The sequence below is a fragment of the Moschus berezovskii genome, chromosome 8 (genome assembly GCF_049115385.1).
Source record: "Moschus berezovskii isolate FMDL1 chromosome 8, NW_MosBer_1.0, whole genome shotgun sequence".
In the NCBI taxonomy this organism is placed as follows: Eukaryota; Metazoa; Chordata; class Mammalia; order Artiodactyla; family Moschidae; genus Moschus; species Moschus berezovskii.
Window position 1 is genome coordinate 73785954 of NC_142467.1, and position 27140 is coordinate 73813093.

The window sequence follows — 27140 nt, forward strand, 5'->3', positions numbered from 1 at the left end:
TGGGGCTTCCCCCCAGATCTCCTCAGAGACCTGTTGACCCAGAGGACAGCACAGAGCATGCCCAGGAGCAGGGGTACCTTCAAGAAGACCGGGAGCAGGAAGTGGATGCTGCCCAGCAGGGACCTATGGGGTACACGGTGACAGGAGATGAGTTGCCTCCAGGCCCCCTCCTCCCAGCTCTCTGGGTGCCTGGGTTCTGGTTCCAATAACTTACATGAGGGTCAGTCTGGGACCCTACGGTGACTCTCCTTCTTCATTTCTCACTGTTCTTACCCTTGCTGCTCTACTGAGCAGGAAAGGACTGGTGTCCTCATAAGAAGACCTTAGAACATAGACACACACCATGTGATGCCACGGGGAGGAAGACGGACGTCTACAAGCTAAGGAGAGAGACCTCAGAAAAAAGGAATTCTGCTGAAACCTTGATCCCACACTCTGGCCTCCAGAGTTGTGTAAAAATTAATGTTGTATAAGCCGCCTGGTCTGTGTTACTTTGTTATGGCGGCCAAACTAATATAAGTATTATCTCTTATTCTTCACTCTTCACAGAAATTTATCGAATAAAGTCATTAATCAGTTAATATTTTTAAAAAACAAAGATCTACACATAAAATCAAAATGGTAAAATCCCTAAAGAAATCACAACAAGTACATCTTTGTGTTGATGTGGTAAGCAAAGACTTCTTAAAATAAACACAAAATATAAATCATAAAAAACTTTAAAAATTCCTTTTCATGAGAGATACAACTTGAAAATGAACAGGCAACCATCAGACTGGGAAAAAATATTTACAGTATATATACCTGAAAATAGACTCATATTCCAAATACAAAAAGTATTCCTAAAAAGACAACTATAAAAAAGCTGAACAGCCCAACCAAAAATATGTGTGCTTGAATAGTTGTTTGATAAGATACAGGAATGGTCAGTAAGCACATAAGGGGCTCAAAATCATTAGTCACTAGAGAATACAAATTAAAACCATAATTAGGTATCATTTCACATCCACTACAATGGCTAAACTTAAAAAGACCAGTAAACAAAATGCTATTAAAGATGTGGAGCAACTAGAACTTTGATATACTGTTGGTGGGAATGTGAAGTTGTACAAGCACTTTGGAGAAGTGTTTGGAATTTTCTTTAAAAGGAAAACATTTATGAGCCAGCATTCCCAACCCTAAGTATTTACAACACCAAGAAAAATGAAAATACGTGTATACAAAAGACTCTTAGTATATTCATACCAGCTTACGATTAATAGCCCCCAAATGAAAACACAAATTTGCCTCAAGAGGAAAAAAGACAAGCAAACTGTACTTAAACTACTACTCAGCAATAAAAGGAAATGAACTACTGAAATAGCAACTTTGTGGATGGATCTCAAATAAATGTGTGTTGAATAAAAGTAGCCAGCTAACAAAAACAAAACAAAATATATGACATTTAAGAACAAGAAAAACTGGATTTCTCTGATGGTCTGGTGGTTAAGAATCTGCCTGCTAATGTAGGGGACAGAAGTTAAATCACTGCTCCAGAAAGATTCCACAGGCCACGAGGCAAAGAGGCCCATTTTCAACAACTACTGAGGCTGCAATCTGCAACTATGGAAGTCCATGCATTCGAGAGCCCATATTCTGCAACAAGAGAAGCCATCACAAGATGCCTGCACACCGCAACCAGAGAAAGCCTACCTGCAGCAATGATGACCCAGCGCAACCAAAGCTTAAAAAAAAGAAAGAATAAGCAAAACTAATCTACAATAACAGAAGTTAGAAAGCTTTTGCCTCTGGAAGAGATGAGAATGGATAATTAATGAAAGGGGGCACAAAAGAACTTCTGGGGGTAATGGATTTATATAGCATACTTAGTTTGGCTGGTACTTACATGGTATATACAACTGTCTATCAATTGACATCAAACAATTAAGATCTGTACATTTTATTGGTGTAAATTAAATCTCAACTTAAGAGTTCTGGGACACATTCACCTATTAAAATTAAGTGTATCAACTAAATCAGCATCCAAGGTGGAGCAGTGGTAAAAAGAATCCACCGGGAAATGCAGGAGAACACTGGTTTGATCCTTGGGTCAGGAAGATCCCCTGGAGTAGAAAACGGCAACCCACTCCAGTATTCTTGCCTGGGAAATCCGAAGGACAGAAGAGCCTGGCGGGCTACAGTCCATGGGGTCACAAAGAAAAGGACACAACTGAGCAAGTGAGCACACACACATCAACTGAACCATGTGTTTTCTGCCCCCTGGAGTGCAAGAGGACTCTTTTAACCACTGAACAGCCAAGGAAGTTCCAACTAAATCAGGCTTTTTAGCCTCTTAAATTTCAGGTTAGAAACCTACATTGGACAGAGCAAGGTTACACAGATTAACTTTTTTAAAATACAATTTTAAAGGTTACACTCCATTTACAGTTATTATAAAACAAATTAACACTTTTTTAAGTAACACAGTCTCAAAACCTCAGAACTGAGGATTCGAATTTCATCTTATTTCTTCAAATCATTAACTTACGTATGTCAATTATAGCTCCACAGAGCTTCTCAGATGGCAGCAGTGGTAAAGAACGCACCTGTCAAGGCAGGAGATGTAAGAGACACAGGTTCAATCCCTGGGTCGGGAAGACCGACCCCCTGGAGAAGGAAATGGTAACCCACTCCAGTATTCCTGCTTGGAGAATCCCATGGACAGAGGAACCTGGCGGGCTGCACTGCGTAGGGTCACATAGAGTTGGACATGACTGAAGCAGCTTACCACAAAATGGGAGAACTCGCCTGAATTCTTACTTTCTTTCTTTTGATATTTGCAATGACTAACTTCTAGCAGTAAGACAACAGGCCTCCCATGACTCACCTATTAAATCTATCATCTGATTGCAAAAGTCACTTCCATGCTCAACTGAATCCCAGTTTCCCTGGCCCTTTTCCAACAATCTTGCAAAGTGGCTATGATGTGAATAATACAAGCCAGGAGAGAAAGCACTGCAGGAGATGTTCTCAGCCTTATTAGAGTATAAGGAACAACAAGAGGATAGTGAGTTGGAGATATATTGTCACTGAAGGTTGCACAGACTGCAGAGAAAATGCAGAGAGCAGGAGATGAACCTAAGAAAAACTGAAAAGTCCATGTCATAAGATTGCTTTGAGAAGAAAAACTGAAGTACATAAAATGACTTTTAAAAATAATATATTAATAAAAACACAAATAAATTTTACATTTACCGGTGGGTGACTAACAAAAACAAGGAGACCTAATATAGGATTAAAGATTAGAAGTTTGCCAGGGCTAAGAAAAGAATTCCAGAAATTCAACTTATTTATGACTTGATTACAATCGTATATTTTTTCCTTAAGGAAAAAGAATTTTCAAAAACAGAAAATCTGGGGGTTTCTCTGGTGGTCCAATGGTTAAGAATCTGCCTTGTAGTGCATGGGATGCAAGTTCGATTTCTGGTCAGAGAACTAAGATCCTACATGCCACAGGGCAATGGAAGCCGTAAGCACTGAGGCCAAGCGCAAACACTAGAGAGTCTGTCCACCATAATGAAAGATCCTGTGTGCCACAACTATTGTAAGACACAATGCAACCAAATATATATATATATATATATTTAAAAACAGGAAATCTGTGCACCCTACAACTGAAACTTTAACATACACTTATTCCTCAAATACAAAGAGAACACGATATATCCTAAGGCATCAATATCCAGTTATCATCCACTATAGAATTAGAAAATAATTTTCTAACTACTATAGAATTATGCCATCTTGGCTAATGGGAACCAAGTTCGCAAAACTGAAGATGAAATGTTTCCGCCTGGATTATACTTGAACAGGGTCTTTTCTGAGGTATTACGCAGACAGTGAGTGCAATGGTATTAACTTACAGTGTCTTGTAGAGACAGAAGTGAAGTAGAACTCAGGTAAGAGGTTTTGAGCCCAGAAAAGAAATTACAACAAATGCAAACTTTATTGAATTGTAAAGGCTTTTTTCATTTTCATTTGAAAAGAAAATCTGAAACCAATTGATACTTATGTCCATACAATGCAAAACGGTCTCTTAATGTAGAATCTCTCAGATCAACCATATATATTCTGACATTCTAGAATTTCTATGTATTTGTGCACTGATATTATAGGTATTACTAAAAGATTTGTTTTTAAAATCCCCTATTTCCTGGATGCAACCCTATTTTAGAATTGACTAAAATTAACATACCTTTTTAGTAAGGCCAAGATCCCCTTTCTTGGGCATAAATCCAGGGTCTAAATCATTGGATTCAAGAAGTTTCTTAGTTGGTTTTCTCTGACGCTTACTTTCATAATTTCCTGAAATGCATGTATCTTTTCATTAGATGATTTAGAAACTGGGCACAAGCTGATTTTTTTAAAAAACCTATATATCATGCAAAAATTAGTCATCCTATTTTTTTTGTTTTTCTCATGATATTCTGGGAAGAGACAGGGTAAAAATTTATTTATTATAAAATACTAGTTAATGTAAAACAAAATAAGAAAACAGTTCTGAATACAGACACAAGCTAATGTGAGGCTGTTCTTATGTCAATGTGTGTGTATATACACTATATATGTATATATATATATATGCTTTTTAAATCACAAATGAACTAAGGGAGAAACTGAAAGGGCAGAACTGCCTTTAGAGCAATCAACTGGTGCTAAGAAAAAAAGGAGAAGTTAATTCAACAGAGCCAGAATTCTGGGCATAAATAGACCAAGAGTAGAACTTTTGTTCAGTTCATAAATAAGTAGAGACACTTACTTTATAGGACTGCTCTTAAGAATTATATAAAACAGCCAAACAACAGTTTGGCACATAATGGGGAATGAACTGCTAACCATCTTTATTATTCTTTTTGATTCTGTCTTATTTGATTCTGCACAACTGGATACCTTTCTAAAGAATAACATCACAAGCAACTGTTGGGAATTTAAGAAAGTTACATGCAGAATTTTCCTTGGCTGACTACAATACTCAATAGTCAGTATTATAAAATTAAAAACAACTTCCCAAGTAACACAAAGACTGGTAAAATCAGTGTCTGAAGTATAATTTTTATGTGTTTACTCAACTAGAATGCAGTGCTCTTCCCCAAAATCCTAGTCTGAGTGCTGATTCACACTGTGGTTGATCAACAATTATGAAGAGCAGTAACTGTAAGGAGCCTAGTTTTGTTTTTTTTTTAATATGTCTTCCTGACAGTACACCACCAATTTATGATCAGTAACTGCATCCATTAGCCAGTACTATAAGAACTTCCCAGGATCACAATGGATAGTTTGTTGTACACAGATACATTACTGGCTTTCCATCAAAACATACTAAAATCTCCTGCGTTCTCTAACTGTACCCACTTACATACTGAGACCCATCCCCATCTTACCTGGTGCTTTAACTAGCAATTCCTCAGACTCAAGGGCAGGCCGTGGAGAGACTTCCGGAGCCACAGGCACAGATAAGGTCAGCTGTGGCAACTCAGCATGTCCACCTCCAAGTTCTGACTGAGCCAAGGGCCCTTCCAAAAATGGAGCCTCCCTTTCAAGAACTGGAGGCTCTTCTTTGGTTGAAATCAAAGAATTCTCATCCACCTGTTTGTTCTGAGCACTAGATCGACATCGGGCTAAAAGGCTTTCCTCTTCACAGCGGGAACTTACCTAAGAACAAAAGATAAACAGGCAATCCATAGGCCAAAATTGTTGCAATTCAAGTGTTAAAAAGAATAATGCAATTATAAAGGAATGAAATTCTGACACATGCTACAAATGGAAGAAACCTGAAGACATAACACTAACTGAAACAAGCAGATACAAAATGACAAATATTGTATGATTTCACTTATATGAGGTGAATTCTGTGAACAGGAAAATTCACAGAGACAAAAAAATAGAATAGTGGTTACCAGGGGTTAAAGGAAGGGGCAAGTGGAAACATTTTAACAGGTACCGAGTTTCAGTTTGGGAACATGAAAAAGTTCCAAAGACAACGATGGCATATTAATGCCACAGAATTTTACACTTAAAAAATGGTCAGGGACTTCCCTGGTGGCACAGTTGGATAAGAATCTGCCAGTGCAGGAGACACAGGTTCAATCCCAGGTCTGGGAAGATTCCACATGACACAGAGCAACTAAGCCTGCCGACACTACTGAGCCCGTGTATAATTTTTAAAGGGTAAAATCCTTGGGTATCTGTCATTGACAGATATGACAAAAATGACAAAATGATCTCAGGAACGACAAAATGATCTTGGTTCATTTCCAAAGCAAATCATTCAACATCACAGTGACTGAGAAACACTAAAGCTATAAAAATTCATTAAGGTCATAGTGATTATCTAAAAAAAGGAAAAAAAAGATTCCCTAAAGTGAAAGTGTTAGTTTCTCTGCCATGTCTGACTCTTTGAGACCCCAAGGACTGTAGCCGGCCAGTCTCCTGTCCATGTACTTCTCCTGGCAAAGATACTGGAGTGCGTTGCCCATTTCTCCAAAAGATTCCCTAATGTGTCACCAATAAAAGCAGCTAATAATAAACTTCCAATGTTGAATTGATACATTAATGGGAAAGAAATATACCCATTTCCATACTATAAAATGAGAGACTGCCAGATAATATAAGCAGAAGAAATAATAAAATCTGTAAATCTTCATTTTATAACCTCAAATGAAATTATTGATATAGACAAGGAATTATAATTGATTTTTAAAAACCAGGGAAATAGCTGATGGGAAACAGGATATTCTGTTGGAGTCAAATTAATTATACATGTACTGTTACTTGATCAAAAGAGGTGAAGCATAACTCAAACCAGAGAGATCAGTTAATCACCATTCTGAGCTAGTGGAGGTTAAATACTTTCCAATGTCATGCAAGAGCTATGATGTAATCTAGCCAAAATGTTTAACTTGAATCTATGAAAATGTTACTTAAAACTACCACTTAACAGGGAACCTAGAAGTAACTGCAAACTGAGAAGGCAGATTCTCTTAATATATCACTCTCATCACTTACATAGGGTCATGAAAGGAGGGGACTGTCCTGGATTTAAAGTGATTTAAGAAATACAACAACAAGATATAAAGTGTAGTCTTGGACTGGATCTGTTTCAGATAAATTAAATGTAAAGGTTAGGAAATAACTGGGGAAATCTAAACAAGGATTTGTTATTAGATTTTTAGAGGTCCATGTTACCTAGGGAAACAGAGTCAAAATATCCCTGCTGCTGCTAAGTTGCTTCAGTCGTGTCCGACTCTGTGTGATCCCATAGACGGCAGCCCACCAGGCTCCCCCGTCCCTGGGATTCTCCAGGCAAGAACACTGGAGTGGGTTGCCATTTCCTTCTCCAATTCAAGTAAGTGAAAAGTGAAAGTCGCTCAGTCGTTTCCAACTCTTACCGACCCCATGGACTACAGCCTACCAGGCTGCTCCATCCATGGGATTTTCCAGGCAAGAGTACTGGAGTGGGGTGCCATTGCCTTCTCCGCAAAATATCTCTACTTTAAAATACTTAAGAGTTTCAAGCAATTCAACTGAAAAACAAAGCAAATAGGTACTGTAACATTTGTTGACAGAATCAGGATCAAGCTATTATTTTTATACTATTTGTATTATTTTTTACTAAATATTTCATCATAGTAATACTCCTAAATCATTAAAATCATTTCAAAAGCAAAAGTGGAAAATATACATACATACACTATATACACATAGTATGTAGAAGCATTTATACCTTTTCTGTATAACCAGTATATGCTAAATACTATGCCAGAAACTGGAAATAAAAAACTAAAAAACAAGATTCCAGTTAAGGAAACTATTGTCCCATGAAGATAAAACATGATATTGAAGGTAAAATTGCAGTAGTCCTAGTTGACATGGAACAACAGACTGGTTCCAAATAGGAAAAGGAGTACGTCAAGGTTGTATATTGTCACCCTGCTTATTTAACTTATATGCAGAGTTCATCATGAGGAACGCTGGGCTGGAAGAAGCACGACTGGAATCAACATTGCTGGGAGAAATATCAATAACCTCAGATATGCTGATGACACTACCCTTATGGCATAAAGTGAAGAGAAACTCAAAAGCCTCTTGATGAAAGTGAAAGAGGAGAGTGAAAAGTTTGGCTTGAAGCTCAACATTCAGAAAATGAAGATCATGGCATCTGGTCCCATCACTTCATGGGAAATAGATGGGGAAACAGTGGAAACAGTGTCAGACTTCATTTTTTGGGGCTCCAAAATCACTGCAGATGCTGATTGCAGCCAGGAAATTAAAAGACACTTACTCCTTGGAAGGAAGTTATGACCAACCTAGATAGTATATTAAAAAGCAGAGACATTACTTTGCCAACCAAGGTCTGTCTAGTCAAGGCTATGGTTTTTCCCGTGGTCATGTATGGATGTGAGAGTTGGACTGTGAAGAAAGCTGATCGCCGAAGAATTGATGCTTTTGAACTGTGGTGTTGGAGAAGACTCTTGAGAGTCCCTTGGACTTCAAGGAGATCCAACAGGTCCATTCGAAAGGAGATCTATCCTGGGTGTTCACTGGAAGGACAGATGCTAAAGCTGAAACTCCAATACTTTGGCCACCTCATGCGACGAGTTGACTCACTGGAAAAGACCCTGATGCTAGGAAGGATTGGGGGTGGGTGAAGACGGGGATGACAGAGAATGAGATGGCTGGATGGCATCACCGACTCGATGGACATGAGTTTGAGTGGACTCCAGGAGTTGGTGATGGACAGGGAGGCCTGGCATGCTGTGATTCATGGGGTCGCAAAGAGTCGGACACGACTGAGTGACTGAACTGAACTGAAAAGGACTGATAAACATTGTTGAAATGTTGGAGTATACCTTGTGCACCTGTTCCTGTGTCTTCTTTTGTTTTTTCTTAGGAGCAAATATCTGATCATATTCTTCTGTATATTCCAGAAGCCACTTGCTTGGCTTCCTAAGGCGTTTCTTCTCTGATCGCACAGCTAAAAGAGGAGGCACAAGTTCAGTATTAAACAAAAAGTTAGAGAGAAACCCAGTGTTTTCATATAACCATCTCTGCATTCCCAAAGGAACAGAAATAGGAAATTCACAGGTAACACCATGGTTTTAAACTCCAAGAGGGTAAAAATGATTTGCTATGGTTTATCCTATGCAAATATTGGGAGGAAGGAAGACCTTTGTTGCTCTATCCACAAACAGCCCACCTAATCTTAAGGAAATTAAACTGAAACCAGTCCTACAGCGGCTTCCCTGGTGGCTCCGATGGTAAAGAATCCACCTGCAATGCAGAGACCTGGGTTTGATCCCTGGGTCAGGAAGATCCCCTGGAGGAGGGCATGCCCACCCATGCCAGCATTCTTGCCTGGAGAATCCCAGGGACAGAGGAGCCTGGCAGGCTACAGTCCATGGGGTTGCAAAGAGTCAGACATGACTGAACAAGTAAGCACAGCATAGCACAGTGTCCTACAGTGACAGAGCTAATAAAACAATATAGATTCCAAATCAGGCAAATTCATAAAGAACACCATATAGCATCTCTCTTAAGGGGGTTCCCAGGTAGTTCAATGGTAAAGAATCCGCCTGCCAATGCAGGAGACATGGGTTTGATCCCTGGGTTGGGAAGATCCCCTAGAGAAGGAAGTGGCAACCCACTCCAGTGCTCTTGCCTGGGAAATCCCACTGACAGAGGAGCCTGGTGGGCTACAGTCCATAGAACTGCAAAAGAGTCACACAACTTAGCGACTAAACAATGACTTCTCTCTGGATTATGCAGAATATTAGATGAATATTCAGATAGAATATTTACCCAATCAGTACTACAACATGAATTTCAAAAGCATTTCACACGTACTTTCTATCACAGCTGTGATGAGTTTCACTTTAGAAACATCAAAAAAAGTTATCTGTATACCATTAAATGTATGCCAATATAACATTTAAAAATGTATGGCATGCACCCCGATGGAAAAGATATAGAATTCTGGGTACCTGCTTTTAAAAAAACCCTCATGCCATGTTTTATAACTAAAATATCAAAGTACCATACCATTTCTCTTTGAATTAACAGTGAAACAAGTATCTATTATAATTTCCCTATAAAACTTTATCCTAGTCTTAATATACTTAGCATGCTGTAATCACTTTACTTTTCGTACTGCAGAGGATGAGAGAGTTAGACAGCATCACTGACTCAATGGACATGAATTTGCACAAATTTTGGGAGATTGTTAAGGACTGCAAAGCCTAGCATGCTGCAGTCCATGGGGTGGCAAAGGGTCAGACGAGACTTAGTGACTGAATAGCAACAAGAATCATTTTACTACACTGGCAAGCTCTTTGGGAGCAGAGGCTAATGCCTACAGAATGCTGGATACAATCTACTCAAGAGGCCAGGAGTATTTCATAATATGACGACTTCAGAGAACATTATTCCTGCCTCATTTTAATGTGGCAATATGGGTGTTCTCTTAATAAAAGGAACACACAAAAAAAGGTCACAGGCTCACCAAGCACTGGGGCAAACTAGGGTACAGCACCCAGGGCAGTCAGCATGGGGGCCCAAGACACTGGGCACAACAAAAAGAGGGCAAGTGTTGGAAAGCAGGGAACAGGTAGGCAGAGCCATCCATATCTGGGGCCCGAGTGCCCAGGTGCTAGGTGCACAGAATATAGGGTTCTCAAGACATAGCAAGTCATAAAGTGGGGGTGTTTTAGGAATGGGACACCCTGAATGTGGGATTTTTCTGGCAGGTGCAGAGAAAGATGAGGTGCTCAGGATACACAGGACATGGGGTATCCAAGGCACGCCTGTTGTGGGAGTCCCCGAGTGCAAGGTAGGATGTTCAAAGTGAGGAACACACTAGGAATAAGAAATATGACATCAGGGACATGGGTGATGCTGGGCACACTGCCAAAATGAGTAAGATATTGCTGCTGCTGCTAAGTCACTTCAGTTGTGTCCGACTCTGTGTGACCCCATGACGGAAGCCCACCAGGCTCCCCCGTCCCTGGGATTCTCCAGGCAAGAACACTGAAGTGGGTTGCCATTTCCTTCTCCAATGTGTGAAAGTGAAAAGTGAAAGTGAAGTCGCTCAGTTGTGTCTGACCCTTAGCGACCCCACGGACTGCAGCCTACCAGGCTCCTCCATCCATGGGATTTTCTAGGCAATAGTACTGGAGTGGCTTGCCATTGCCTTCTCCGAAGATATTGCTACATGCCACTATATTAGTAATCCACAGAAATATTATATTAAATGAAAAAACCAAGACAAAAAGATCATGTATTGTATAATTCCATTAATACAAAATGTCTAGAAAGGGCAAATCTATAGAGATGAGAGAGTAGACTAGTGGTTGCCTGGGACTAGGAATAGGAACAGGGGCTAACTACGATGATCTTACAGAAATGCTATAAATATTAAAAAACCGATTTATAGGGATATTTGTGCAACTCAATAAATTTACTAAAAAACATTTGCTTGCACACTTAAAAAGTGTGTGACTTTTGTAGAATGTAAATTTTACCCTGAGTAAGTTTAGATCTTTTTTTCAAAACACTGGTATTTCCCAAGAAACTAGAATACTAACAGCAACATCAATCCACCAATACAGATTATTAAACCCTGTCATACCTCTACTTCTTTAGTTCTCGGGTCTCAGAGGAAAAAGAATTTAAAAGGCGGGGGGGAGGCAAAAATATAAAGAACTCTTCATAATAATGGCAAGTTACTCAGCCCAAATCACCTGTTGAAAGTAAATACAAATACTGCATAAATGTTTAAAAAACGACCTTAAACGAAGTAAAAACTGACTACTAACTGTAAAGAACTACAAACCAAAATCCAATGGAAAGTAATAACCCACGGAAGTAAGGAGAGCACTGAAACTGATTTTGTCCTGAGGACTTCTTGGCAATCCTGTTGGGAGGCAGGAGTTTAAAGGAGACTAAACTTGGGCCCCAAAAGACTCTATCCTCAGAGTTACAGTGAAACAGAAGTAAACTGTATCCCAACCCTGAGGAGACCACAAGGAAAGGTGCTCTGGCACAAAGTAGAAGGGGAGCAGCAGAGAGGACAAGTCCTTGAGAAATTGTGACTGATCCTCCTGTCGGTTTACAGTCTGATGGACAGGAAAATTCAAGCCCCTGTAAGAAAGTTAATAGGTCATATTAAATGAAATAAACAGGAATAATCATCTCAATAAGCACACACACTCTAAAAAAAAATCTGAAAAACTAAACAAGCTAGGTATAGAAGGGAATTTTCTCAGTCAGAAAGGCCATGTATCAAAATCCCAGTAAACAAATATCATAGTTAAATGGCGAAATCCCAGAAGCTTTCCTAACATCAGGAGTAGCACAAGGATGTCTGTTCACAACAATGATCTGAAGGATTAAGCTAGGGCAATTAGGCAAGAAAAATAAACAAAATGTACCCAGATTAGAAAGGATGAAGCAAAACGATCTCTTTTAGCTGAAGACATTGCAACCCCATGGACTATAGCCTGCCAGGCTCCTCTGTCCATGAAACTCTCCATGAAAGAATTCTGGAGTGGGTTGCCATTTCCTTCTCCAGGGGATCTTCCTGACCCAGGGATCGAACCCAGGTCTCCTGCATTGCAGGCTGATGCTTTACCGTCTGAGTAACTAGGGAAGCCCAGGAAATCCTAAGGAATTCATAATAAAACGATTAGAGCTTAAAAAAAAAAGTTCAGCAAGATTGCAACACATAAGATCAATATATAAAAGTCAACTGTGGGAACTCAAACCGGGGCTCTGTAACAATCTAGGGGGCGGGATGGGGAGGAAAGTAAGAGGGAGCTTCAAACAAGAGGGTACATATGTATACCTATGACTGATTCATGTTGATGTTTGGCAAAAACCAACACAATTCTAGAAAGCAATTATCCTTAAATTAAAAAAATAAGTAAAAAAATTTTTTAAAAAGTCAACTGTATTTTTTACATACCAGCAATGAAAAATCCAAGAATGAAACTAAGAAAATAATCTTATTTATAATAGCACCAAAAAAGGATAAAAATACTAAGGGATAAAATGAACAGAAGAAATGCAAGAGTTGTACACTGAAAACTATAAACTATTGTTGAAAGAAAGCAAAGACGACCTAAATTACTGAAATGCCATCTCCTGTTCATAGGCTGGAAAACCTAACACTGTTATAATGCCAACACTGCTCAAACTGATCTATGATTCAGCACTGCTGCTGCTGCTTGCTAAGTCACTTCAGTCGTATCTGACTCTGTGTGACCCCACAGACGGCAGCCCACCAGGCTCCCCCGTCCCTGGGATTCTCCAGGCAAGAACACTGGAGTGGGTTGCCATTTCCTTCTCCAATGTGTGAAAGTGAAGTTGCTCAGTCGTGTCTGACCCGTAGCAACCCCATGGACTGCAGCCTACCAGGCTCCTCCGTCCATGGGATTTTCTAGGCAAGAGTACTGGAGTGGCTTGCCATTGCCTTCTCCGATGATTCAGCACAACCTCTATCAAAATCTCAGCTGGCTTTTTGGTAGAAATGATAAGAAGCTACTAAAATAAATACAGAAATGCAAAAATCCAGAAAAGTCAAAATGGGATAAAGTTGGAGGATTTGCACTTTCTGATTTCAGAGCTACAATAATTAATTACTACAAAGATTAAGAATTTGTGGTACTGGCATATAGATAGACATATATATTAATAAAAAGAATTGAGAGTCCAGAAATAAACCATCATATTTATGGTCAAAAGATTTTCAAAGAGGATGCCAGGACCATTCAATGGGGAAAGAATACCCTTCTCCACAAATGGTGCTGAGACAACTGGATTAAGCAATGGTTACTTAGCTATGACACCAAAAGCACAAAGAACCAAAGAAAAAACAGGCAAACCAGACTTCATCAAAATTAAGAATGTCTGTGCTTCAAAATATATGATTAAGAATATAAATGATGACCCACAAAATGTAAGAAAATATGTGCAAATCATACCTAATAGTGGACTTATATATAGATCATGTAAAGAATTCTTACAATTAAATAATAAAGACAAATAGTCCAATAAACATTTCAACTGATCAAAAACATATAAAAAAAGATGTTCAACATCGTCAGTCATCACAGAAATGCAAATCAAAATCACAGTAATGAGATACCACTTGACACCAACCAGGACAGCTCTGTCAAACAGGTGTATATACAGAGGTAGACACCTTTGCAAAACATTATGGCAGTTCCTCAAAACTTGTACAGCAGGAAGGCAGAATCAGTTAGGAAGTTACAGTACCCCAGGGCAACTGCAAACCCATGAAAAACAGCACTGAAATGGATTAGAACAGCCTTTACTTTACCTGAGATTTCCACTCCGAAAGCAAGCACAATTGAGTTCCCCTTAAAGCTGAATGTTGGGGGTGTCCAACATTCCAGTTTTTCTGTTTCTGTCTAACCTGACTGGGAACCCAACAGAAGTCACACAGTCTGAACTCTTGGAGGCACTAAAAATAAGGGAGAAAGGGAACAGCATGTTGTGGAACCAGAGGGGCTATAGTGACATAGACAGGGGCCAAATTGATGAGACTGGGAGAAGGTACTCAACTCCTGGCTTCTCTCTACAAAGGGAGGTAAAAGAGGGAACATTTGGAAATCTGGACTTTTAGGAAACTGCCAAACGGACCTGTTTGGCCTGCTTGTGGGAGCTAACAGAGAGCTGGCTTCTTCATATACCTGGGAGCTGCTGAGAATTAAAGACAGTGAGAAAGCTTGTTGCAATAGCAACAACGAACTTGCAGTACTGCAGAAAAACACAAGAGGAAGCAAGAGATTGCAAACTCCTTAAACAGAAATAGATAAACCTCTCTGATTAGGAAACTACACACACAAGCCCGCAGAAGCCCATTCTCCAAAAAAGATTCCAGAGGTCCCCAGAATCTCTAGCCAAGAGGATTGATTGATGTGCCTTCCCCGATATGAAGCCAGTCTGGAAAGACTCAGAAAAGTGACTGTTTAATCAAATTCGAATGCATGAAACCAGGGGCAGGGGGGTGGGGGTGGGGATTATGAAATATATGAAGAAACAAGGAAACACATCCCAAAGAATCAAAATAAATCTCCAGAAACTAATCATAAAGTAACAGATATCTATGAATTATCACAGAATTCAAAACAATTGTTATTAAGGAAACTCAGTGATCTACAAGAGAACACAGATATCTAAAAGAAATCATGACAGTCAACAAAAAATAATAGAATTAAGACTAAACTACCATTTTATAGAAAAACCTATAATCACTTTTTAAAATCCAGGTGCATATCAAAATTATCTTGGAATTTCTTGAAGAATACAAATGCCCAGGTATTACTTTTTTCTCCAAAGCTCCAGATGTGTTTCTAACGAGCAGTCATGTTTAAAAACAAGTACACTCTATGATGATTTTTACTTTTATCTAGTTTATTTTACTTCTATTTAAAAATCAGTGCAACTATTTCATTCAGCGTATGTTTTCCAATTTCTCCATCCTTTTTTAAAAAATTTTCTTTCTTAAGTCTTTATAAGCATAGTAGAAAAGCTTTTGTGTGGGTGTACTGAAAAGACTTAGCAGCAGCTTGCATATATACACACACACACACAGTATGTATAACATATATTTTGGAAAAAATGAGTTACTGATAGCAAAAGAATTTATGACATTCATTCCATTTGTTTGACTTAATCTGAATGCGAGATTTCTAATTTATATTCACTCAAAACTTTGATATAATTCTATGTATTTTAGAATCGAGTATTACAGCTAAAAGTATAGAAAGCTTATCATCTTAGTGATTTAAAAACATTTTTTGAATGAGGCTTGAAATTTCTAATCCAGTTCTGAGAACCTAAAGAAATATTATGTTCTGTAAAAAAAAATAAAACAAAAACAGGAAATTAACATGTGATACAACATTATTAACTACAGATTTTGTTCAAAATTTCACAAATTTTTATCCTAGTGTCGATTATTTGTTTCCTTTTCATACCTTAACTCAAAACTCAGCAACTTCAGCTGCATGCAACGAATTCTGGAAAGCTGTCTTTGCATTTTTATTCTATTACAAATATTTTCTATTTCCTTGATACGGCTTCTAAGATACACCGTTTAAAAGTGGACAATTAATTTCCAAATACATGGAATTTTTAAAGTATCTTTGATATAAATTTATCATTCTGATACTAATTGCTCATTTAATTGCTTACTTCTCTGCAATTGCCCTTTGTGTTTTTCAGTTTTCTTTTCAATGGCTAGGTCAAAGATCTTTCTTGGAAAATGTCACATTACACTTGAAAATATACAGGTTATTTTCAAAAAAATCATTTAAATGCTTTCTTCTCTGCAATCGCCCTTTGTGTTTTTTCAGTCTTCTAACTTTATTGAAACTTTCAATGGCTAGGTCAAAGATCTTTCTTGGTAAATGTCACGTTACACTTGAAAATATATGGGTTATTTTCAAATATCTTTTGCTACTGATCTCTAACATAATTCCACAGTGATAAGATAACACTCTATGATTTCAATACCTTTCAGCTCAGTTCAGTCGCTTTGGACTCTTTGCCACCCCATGGACTGCAGCACGCGAGGCTTCCCTGTCTATCATCAACTCCCAGAGCTTGAGCAAACTCATGTCCACCAAGTTTGGTGATGTCATCCAGACATCTCATCTTCTGTTGGCCCCTTCTACTCCCACCTTCAATCTTTCCCAGCATCAGCATCAGGGTCTTGGAAAATTAGTCAGTTCTTAGCATTAGGTGGCCAAAGTAATGGGAGTTTCAGCTTCAGCATCAGTCCTTCCAATGAATATTCAGGACTGATTTCCTTCAGGATGGACTAGTCCCTTGCAGTCCAAGGGACTCTCAAGAGTCTTCTCCAACACCACAGTTAAAAAACATCAATTTTTCAGCGCTCAACTTTCTTTACAGTTCAACTCTCACGTCCATACATGACTGCTGGAAAAAACAGAGCTTTGACTAGACGGACCTTTATTGGCAAAGTGATGTCTGCTTTTTAATATGCTGTCTAGGTTGGTCATAGCTTTTCTTCCAAGAAGCAAGCGTCTTTTAATTTCATGGCTGCAGTCAACATCTGCAGTGATTTTGGAGTCCAAAAAAATAAAGTCTCTCACTATTTCCATTGTTTCCCCATCTATTTGCCATGAAGTGATGAGACCAGATGCCATGATCTGAATTTTAAGCCAGCTTTTTTCACTCTCCTCTTTCACTTTCATCAAGAGGCTCTTTAGTTCCTCTTCGCTTCCGGCCATAAAGGTGGTGTCATCTGCATATCTGAGGTTAATAATATTATTCCTGGCAATCTTGATTCCAACTTGTGCTTCATCCAGCCCAGCATTTTGCATGATTTACTTTGCAGAGAAGTTAAATAAGCAGGCTGACAATATATAGACTTGATGTACTCCTTTCCCGATTTGGAACCAGTCTGTAGTTCCATGTCCAGTTCTAACTGTTGCTTCCTGACCTGCATACAGATTTCTCAGGAGGCAGGTAAGGTGGTCTGGTATTCCCATCTCTTTGAGAATTTTCCAGTTTTTTGTGATCCATACAGTCAAAGGTTTTGGCGTAGTCAATAAAACATAAGTAGATATTTTTCTGGAACTCTCTTGCTTTTTTGAAGATCTAATGGATGTTGGCAATTTTATCTCTGGTTCCTCTGCCTTTTCTAAATCCAGCCTGAACATCTGGAATTTCATGGTTCACATACTGTTGAAGCCTGGCTTGGAGAATTTCAAGCATTACTTTGCTACCGTGTGAGATGACTGCAGATCCAGGATAGAATCCACATCTCTTGCCTCTCCTGCTTTGGCAGGAATATTCTTAACCTGTGAGTCACCTGGGAAGCACCACGATCATCTCAATTGCTGCAGAAAAGACTGAATTCAACACTTTCTCCTAATAGAAAACACTCAACAAACTAGGAACATAAATAATCTAAAATGAAAGGTTAAATATGAAAATCCCACAGCTAACATAAGCGTCTATGGTGAAAAACTGAAAGATCAGGAAGAGGGCTAGGATGCTCATTCTGGCTAATTTAACATGACACTGGAAGTCCACGCCAGAGCAATTTGACAAGAACTATAAACAATTATAAATAAGACATTTTATAAATAAAAGACATTCAAATTGGAAAGGAAAAAGTAAAATGATCTCAGTTCATAGATGCCATGACCTTATGTAAAGAAAACCCTAAAGATTCCACACAAAAAAACCCGTAAGAATAATAACGAATTCAGTTAAGCTGCAAGATAGAAAACTCAACATTTAAAACTCAGTTGTGTTTCTGGGCTTCCCTGGTGGCTCAGTGGTAAAGAATCTGCCTGCCAATGCAGGAGACATGGGTTCGATCCGTGATCCAGAAAGATAACCACATGCCAAGGAGCAGCTAAGCCCATGTGCCACAACTGCTGAGTCCAGGAGCCACAACTACTGAAGCCTGCTCACGTAGAGTGAGCTCAGCAACAAGCGAAGCCACCGCAATGAGAGCCCTGAACACTGCAACTAAAGAGTACAAATCCCACCTGCCACAATTAGAGAAAAGCCCTCACAGCAGGGACGACGCAGCACGGTGAAAAATAAATATTTTTTTAAAAAACATCAGATTGGGTGTTGATGTTTAGTAGAAACCAACACAATACCATAAAGCGATTATCCTTCAATTAAAAATAAATGAATTATATAAATTAATTTTAAAAAATCAGTTTGTTTCTATACAATAACAGCAAACAATTCAAAAAGAAAATTAAGAAAACAATCTCACAATACAATAAAAAAGAATAAAACACTCACGAATAAACTTAAGCAAGGATGTAAAGGAGTTAAGTACTAAACACAAAGAAATGAAAAGACAGTCTGTGTTCATGGATTCAAAGATTTAACATTAACAAAACATCCATACTACACAAGTGATCTTCAGATTCAGTATTCTATCAAAATCCCAATGTCATTTTTTGCGGAAATACAAAAAAGCCATCCTAAAATTCACATGAAAGCCCAAAGGACCCCAAATACTCAAAATACTCTTAACAAAGAACAAAGACTGATCATACATTGTTTTCAAAACATATTACACAACTATAGTAGTCAAAACAAACTTGTTATTACCATAAAGACAAACATACAGATCAAAAGAACAGAGTACAGAAATAAACCGTTAAACATATGTCAACTATCTCTGACAAAGGATTTCCAACACTTTGGACACCTGATGAAAAGCCAACTCACTGGAAAAGGCCCTGATCCTGGGAAAGATTGAAGGCAAAAGGAAAAGGGGGTGACAAAGAATAAGATGATTAGGTAGCATCACGAACTCAATGGACATGAATCTGAGCAAATTCCAGGAGCTGGTAGAGGACAGAAGACCCTGGCATGCCAGTGTCCATGAGGTTGCAAAGAGCTGGACACGACTTAGTGACTGAACAAGACTATACATACAATGGGGAAAAGTACAGTATGCTTAATAAATGGTGCTGTACAATAATACGCATATAGTTAAGATTGTAGTATACACTTTCAACTTGTTCAGAAGGTAAATTCATGTGTTTCTTACCATAATAAATATAAGTGATAATATAAATGCAAAGCAAAAAAACCCAAAGTACCACATATTATATGATTCCATTTATATGAAATGTAAAGAACAAGCAAATTATATGATTCCATTTATATGAAATGTATAGAACAAGCAAATCTATAGACAGGGCTGAAATGAAGAGAGATAGGTAAAAGCTGTAAGATTTCTTTCTGCTGCTGCTGCTGCTAAGTCACTTCAGTCGTGTCCGACTCTGTGTGACCCCATAGACGGAAGCCCACCAGGCTCCCCTGTCCCTGGGATTCTCCAGGCAAGAACACTGGAGTGGGTTGCCATTTCCTTCTCCAATGTGTGAAAGTGAAAAGTGAAAGTGAAGTCGCTCAGTCATGTCCGACCCTTAGTGACTGCAGCAAATGTTCCAAAATTAATCATGTTTATGGATGTGCAAGTCTCTGAGTATACTAAAAACCACTGAAGTACAAGCTTTCAAAAGGTGAATTATATGATATGTGAATTATATTTCAATAAAGCTGTTAGAAAACAGAATCTACTATGGTAAACAATGTGGAGAAATCTTTTAAGGAAAGTCAGTTTTATCCTCAATGCATAATACTTATATTTTGAAAAACTTATGCTGCTTTCCTTCTGCGGTTAAGGTAGGATACCCCGGTATTTCAGATTTTTAAAAAATTTATTCTCAAACTTCATTCCAGAAGGGATGCAAGAAATCTAAGTTCTTCAAATAAGTACTACAAAACGGTCACATTTTTTCAAAAACATATCCCCTTTGCCTCTATAACAGAAGAACCTTACTTAAGCTGTAAGAGCTTAACATGCAATAAAATCTATTTGCTTTCTGTAAACTAACAACTAGATTTTAATCTTACGCTCAGAACCTCTGAAATACAGAGTCCCCAAAAGTTCACAGATTTTAAAAGGTATGAAATGGTGAGCAGACATAAAATGTTCTTGATACTTATTAAAAGCAAAAGAAAAAAGAGCTTCTTGGTAAAATGTAACTTCTGAAAGTATGTGGAAACCTGGTCATCAAAATTCAGACCCTTCTACATAAATCCCTTTTTTCACTTCAAGTAATTAACCCATTCCTCCCAATTTACACTTAGGTCTTCCGTCAAACAGACCAAACTTGGTAGAGTATCATTATCATCACTTCATCTAGTCCCTTTCTTTCACAGTTAGGAATCCTTACCTGGTTCGGGGAGCTCAGGTTGAGGAGTCAAACTGGGAATTCCTGGCTCCTTTTCCATCTCCTCATTGCTGGCACTGGATTTATCACAAACATTCAACCGTGGCCCAGCTGAATCTAAGTGGTCAGCATGATTTTTATCTGTCAGTGCATCCTCTAGTTTGTTTGTCGAAGCAGGAGGTCTCTGCTCTGGGAACTCGTCTTCCTTCTTTACAGGGTCAGCAGAAAGCAAGACCCCAAAGGCACCCTCAGAGTTTTCTTTTTCCTTAAATCTGTTAGTGCGTTTACGAGGTTTAGTGCGCCTTTGGTTTAAACGCTGCCATCGCTTTTTAGGCACTGCTTCATTTATACTACTGGGTTCATCATTCTCACTGTTCATTTCAGAGTCCAGCTCTGGGACTTTTCTGATTTCAAAAGAGGGGCCTTTTTCAGGAATTTTTTCAGGGTCAGACTGGTTGACTTTATTATCAAAACTAACACTGGAAAAATGGGCACCATCTTCACTTGTTAAATGGCCCATTAATTGAAGGGGTGGTTCTTTACCAGGGTCTTCTGCCTCACCTCTGGAGGAGCTATTCTCTGAACCCCTACTCTCTCTGTCTCCCTGTAGTGCAGCCTCAAGAGTCACAGCTGGAAGCTCGTTCAGTTTTCTTCTGCGTTCTATTTTTAAGGCTTTACGGTTCACTGTGTTCTTTCCCATCTGGGCTGAAAAACCATCTCGAAATTTGGATGGCTTTGATCGACCACAGTTGCGCCTAGTAACACAGTTTGAACGATTTTTGCCAGAAGCAGGGAGGTCTCTTTTATCAGACCCCAAGCCAGGCAGGGAAGTAGACAGCTCCCCAGACAGTGTAGAGTCACCCCCACCAGGGCCAGGGTGGACTGGATCCTGAGTGCCATCTCCATTTTTTTCTGAACTGTGATTGGAGCCTCCTGAAACCAAGACCTTAGGAGCTGACACAGGACTACTGGTAGAACAGTCCCCAAGACCAGGACTCCGATAAGAGACCAAGTTCTGAGCTGTCATTATTCGTTGCTCCTTGGTCTTACTATCATGCATATCTTTCAACATCATTAGTAATGTACTGAATTTGTAGTCTGGTTCAATAGGTATGTGATTCTGACCAGAGGCAGAAGAAAAAAGTAATGGTTTCGATGGCTTTGACGTTCCAGAGTCACTGACATCTTCACTTAAGGATCTATAAGAGAGTTCCTTCAACTCTGACAGGACATGTTTCACCACTGCTGTTTCTATGTCACTCGAATCCCTGGTTTTCTCATGCATGTTGCTCAGTAGTTTCAGCCCATCCACTTTCCCGCTTTTGGAAATGCTGGCCAAAGGAGAGCCTTTGTTATCAGAAGAGCAGCATTTCAAACTGCAGTCCTCATTTGCAACTGGAGGTTCTACTACAACTGGGTTGTCTTTATGTTTGCACTTGATACTTCGGATTTTGGGCTGTTTGCTTTTTGAATGTAACAGAGCTTGATTTTTAGCCCCACCTTTTATTATTGAGTTCTCACTGGAAATGCTTGATGACATGTTGAATTTTGGAGAAAAACCATCATTTCTAAAATCTGGTTGGGGTTTTCGGACAAGATTTGACACTTTAAGATCAGAGAGATTAATCTGAGACGTCTCAGTTCCAGGCTCTGTTGTCTTGGTACAATCCATTAGGTGGTCCGTATGTGAGTTAGTAATCACAGACTTCTGCTTTGCCTTTACCTTAGTGTTTGTGGCAGGATACCTAGAATATTTTATCTTTTCATTTTTCTGCACAGGTAACAGGTTCTCTGGTCTATCAAAAGCATCTGTAATTTCAAGGACACTGTTATCAGACTCTGAACTATGATCTACAGGATCCAGATCACTGCTTCCATCATCAGAAGTGGTACAAATACTAATGGAATCACTTCGTTTTTCTTCATCACCTGCTCCAATATAGCAGAGCTGTACTTTTGAACTACACAGCAGACCTCGCTGGAATTTCTTCTTCTCCCCAGAACGTTTAGAGATCAAGGCACCCTCAGACAAGCCCAGTAAAGAGTCACAATTTGAAGTCTCAAATTCTTTCTTTGCAGTGTTTTTTGCACAAGAAGAAAACAGGAAACTTCCTGGGGCAGTGCTGGGCCCTGTGAGGCTGTTTGCTATCCGAGAAAGTTCATTCGAGGCTTGCTTATCAGACACATCCCCAGAAATAAAGTTTAAGCCAAGGTTTTCTGGAATCTTTCCCCTCCGTTCTTCTTTATGTGTTTCAAATTGCATATGGCCCTTTTTCACACTAGTCCTTTTTGGATTATCAGAGCTCTTTCTGGCTCGAGACTTAGCACAAGGTTTTTCCTTCTCATCTGCAGAATGTTCAGAGTCAAAAGCCAGAGATTTCAAGCAGCCATTAAGCAACAGGTCATGTTCTGATTCAGGATCATTTGTACAGTCCTCAAATGGCATATCCTCCTCACTGTCCAACTTGATTGAACTGGTGACACACTTTCGGTTCTTCGACCCTTTGGGAATATCATACTGCTCAGCAAGACCAACACTGGCTTCCCATTTACTCAAAATCTTCTGAGGAACCTTAAATGTAATGAAAAAAAAAAGATTATTTCTCAACTAAGAAATAGAAGAGCAAACAGGGAAATGATCACTGAACACCTCTCAAATCAGAAGCTTTTCAAGCCTTGTTTTATTTCTTCAAGGCTCTTTTACGGGACTGTCAGGCGGTTAACTCCCACAGCCCAGTCAGACCTTAGCTAATGGGGATTCCACAGCACTTCTTCTATCACTAAGATCTATCACTGAAGGAAGACTGATCCTGGAAACCCTCCACTCTCCTTCCCAGTAAAAGCACAAAAAAGTGGACCGTAAATTAGACTACCATATTACGTTACTGTTGCTGCTGCTACTGCTACTGCTAAGTCACTTCAGTCGTGTCCGACTCTGTGTGACCCCATAGACGGAAGCCCACCAGGCTCCCCCTTCCCTGGGATTCTCCAGGCAAGAACACTGGAGTGGGTTGCCATTTCCTTCTCCAATGTGTGAAAGTGGAAAGTGAAAAGTGAAAGTGAAGTCGCTCAGTCGTGTCCGACCCTTAGCGACCCCACGGACTGCAGCCTACCAGGCTCCTCCATCCATGGGATTTTCTAGGCAAGAGTACTGGAGTGGCTTGCCATTACGTTACTAATCAACATTATATATACTAAGTCAAGGAACAACCAGATGACTCCTACTTACTCTGTCAATCACAAAGATTTCCTTCCTGAATTATGAAGGCCATGCATTTGCTCAGTTGCATAAAAGAGAAAACAAAAGGCTAAAGAAGATGAATGTGGAAAAACTAGGACTGGAAATCAGTTAAGTCAGATCTGCCCTAAAAGACCTGAAATTTGCAACTCAGGTTATCATCAGGCCCTTGACTAATCAAGAATTTTCTATACGTTTTACATACAATCTGGATTATAATCAAACAGTGTCCTGGGCTTAATCATGTAGTCCAGAGACACCAATACACCCTGGATAGCTTAACAAGTTCCATATGCTCTTTTCTTGAATCCTCATAGCGTAAGGTGGAGAAGGAAATGGCAACTCACTCCAGTATTCTTGCCTGGAGAATCCCAGGGACAGAGGAGCCTGGTGGGCTGCCATCTATGGGGTCGCATAGAGTCGGACACGACTGAAGCGACTTGGCAGCAGCAACAGCATAGCATAAGGACATCAAGGCTCTGTGAAATATATCTAATTTTCAAGACTCTTATTTCCCTCCCTGGCTTCATACAATAGATGTTAGCCAAGGTTCTAACTATCATTTAGTATCCACAAATACTTTAATACTTGTGAAAGAGATGTTCTCCTGACCATGTAACAATTCAGGCCACTACCACAGGTAGCCTCTTCTTATCATCTGATTTACTTTAGACACAAACACACAGCCATTAATTGTCTAACTATGGTCTTAGTAAATCAATTTTCCAGAACCTGAAAGCCCAAGCAAACTTTGAAAGGGTGCTTGTTTAATACACATACTTAAAGGCTTCACACAAAAACTTTGATATCTCCCTACCACCAACTACCCAAAGTATTAGAAAGGATGCAGTTAGCCTCCTGTATCCTAACAGTAGCACATATTAGTTGTTTCAAAGCATGAATATTATGACATACAAAGTATTTATTTCTAATCCTCACAAGAGTTCAACAAGGTACATATTATTACCTTAGTTTTAGAGATGAAGAAACTCCAGTTGGAAATAGCAGGGACTGCATACTGATTCAAAATTACCCAATAATGTCTAAAAGTAGGAAATACAAATCTAAAAGAAACTATTTCCCCTTTTAGAATGGACTATAAAGGAGTATCAAAAGAAATAGCTAAAACACAACATCAAGCAAATGAAACAAAAACATCATGTTCTTTATTAAAACATAATGAGGTGTGAAACTATAATCTTAAGCACTGATAATCACACACGAAAACCAAAATGACAAACAAAACAAGAATGTTCAAAGTCTTATATCTGTCATTTTTAAGAGAAATAATTAATCTAGAGAGGGAGAAGAACATTTCATTTTGATGATCATTTTCTGCTTAAATTAGATAGACCCAAACATGACTGGTCGTGCCATTTTGTACTATCACATGTAAGTGACATGGCAAAAGTAAGCTGAAATCACTTCTTAAAAAATTGAGTAGAAATATTTGGAAGGTTAGCCCTATCTTATCCCTGCAAAAAAAAAAGAAAAAAAAAAATTTGCTTTCTGACAATTTTCTCACCAACTTATAGTTCAAAAATTATAATATTTCTTCCTTCGAGCCCATAAACCAGGTGTCCCCAACCCCCACACTGATACTGGTCCATGATCTGTTAGGACCTGGGCCACACAGCAGAAAGGGAGCGACAGGTGAGTCAGTCCCCATGGCTAACATAAACCACCTGAGTTCTGCCTCCCATCGATCAGCGGCGGCATTAGATTCTCATAGGAGTGAGAACCCTACTGTGAGTTGCGTGCTCCTTATAAGAGTCATACCCAAACCACATCCTCCACCTTGGTTCGTGGAAAAATTATGTCCATAAAACTGGTCCCAGAAAGGTTGGGGATTCCTCCCTCCCTAAAAGTAAGAAGATAATCTGAGACACTTAAAAAAAAAAAATACCTTATGCCTATATCCCTTCTCTTTCTGCTTCCCTCTTCTCCTAAGGACAGGTAGCTCTTCAAATTGATGTCTGCCTTCAAACATAACGATTGCTTTTCCAGCCACCCAGGCTCTCTCAGAAGGATCTCCAAAAGCCTCCACGTAGTACTGTCGATAGGGCCTGCGGTTAGAAACTAGATAAAAACCACAATGTCATTACTTAAAAAAGAAGAAAAAAAAAAAAAGACTACTCATCATCAAGAGAACAGCAACATGGCAGTTGCAAAGAACCCTCTTGTCACTTAAAAGTAACATAAAAAACAACAAATTGAAAAACCTACAGAAAAAGAAACTTTAAGGTAGCTCAGACAGAAAGTAAAATTTCAGTTTATGTGACAATAAAATGGCTAGATGTTAATGAAACAATATAATATTTTGCTCTGGTGATATGTTACCTATTCCAAACCAGAAGTTTTATACCCTCATTATCAGAAATCACAAAGGGCATATAATAAGTTGCAGTATTGTAAAAGTGACAATTATCAAGAACTAAACACTAAACAAACTTATAAAATATTATGCTAAAATATATGGAGGAAGAAATGGTTCAACATTATTCCACATATGATGTGCTAACACTGGTGGCACAGCTACTCTGGACAAGCTGCTTTTCATAGATTCTTCACAATGAACTCTAAAAAATAAGTGGTATAACCTCTATTTTACAGACAATAATAAATTCAACTTCAGAGAGAACAAATTCAGAATGAAACACTGCATTTGTAGAGAAAATGGGACTTCATAATTCAAACGACAGAAATTTTTTAAAAATAAAAGGAAATAAAAAACTAAATAATAACTATTATTAAATAAATAAATAACTTAATAAATAATAAATTAAAAAAATCCAATTATTCTACAGTTTCTTGGCTGTCCAAAGCTGTATGAATGCAATTATAAAAAATCAATACAAATCTCATCCAGAAAAGATAATCTAATTTACATAATAAATGTATTTTTATACACTTATTTTCTTAGCATTTTTCATACCAGTAAAAAAAAGAAAAGTCACAAAAGAAATACACCCAGGGCTACACAGGTAAAATGATTTGTCTCTATTTTAAAAAAAAGGAAATTGTTTTATATAAAAATTCACTTTAACTAACACTGAATTACAACCTGGTTAAATTTTGTGTTACTGTACATTTTAAAA

The 27140-nt window shown here is 38.7% G+C and overlaps 1 protein-coding gene across 6 annotated transcripts in view; it reads right to left on the minus strand.

Annotated features, from left to right (window-relative positions):
- NSD1 (nuclear receptor binding SET domain protein 1) overlaps positions 1-27140 on the minus strand; it is a 156728-nt gene that overhangs the window by 59525 nt on the left and 70063 nt on the right. For all 6 annotated transcript variants that reach the window (XM_055430175.2, XM_055430179.2, XM_055430174.2 and 3 more), the window contains 5 exons: positions 25949-26121; positions 20808-23376; positions 8889-9013; positions 5421-5691; positions 4235-4344 (listed from right to left, as the gene is read on the minus strand). In XM_055430175.2, the coding sequence (XP_055286150.2) occupies positions 4235-4344; positions 5421-5691; positions 8889-9013; positions 20808-23376; positions 25949-26121 (3248 nt within the window). The remainder of the gene's footprint in view (positions 1-4234; positions 4345-5420; positions 5692-8888; positions 9014-20807; positions 23377-25948; positions 26122-27140) is intronic.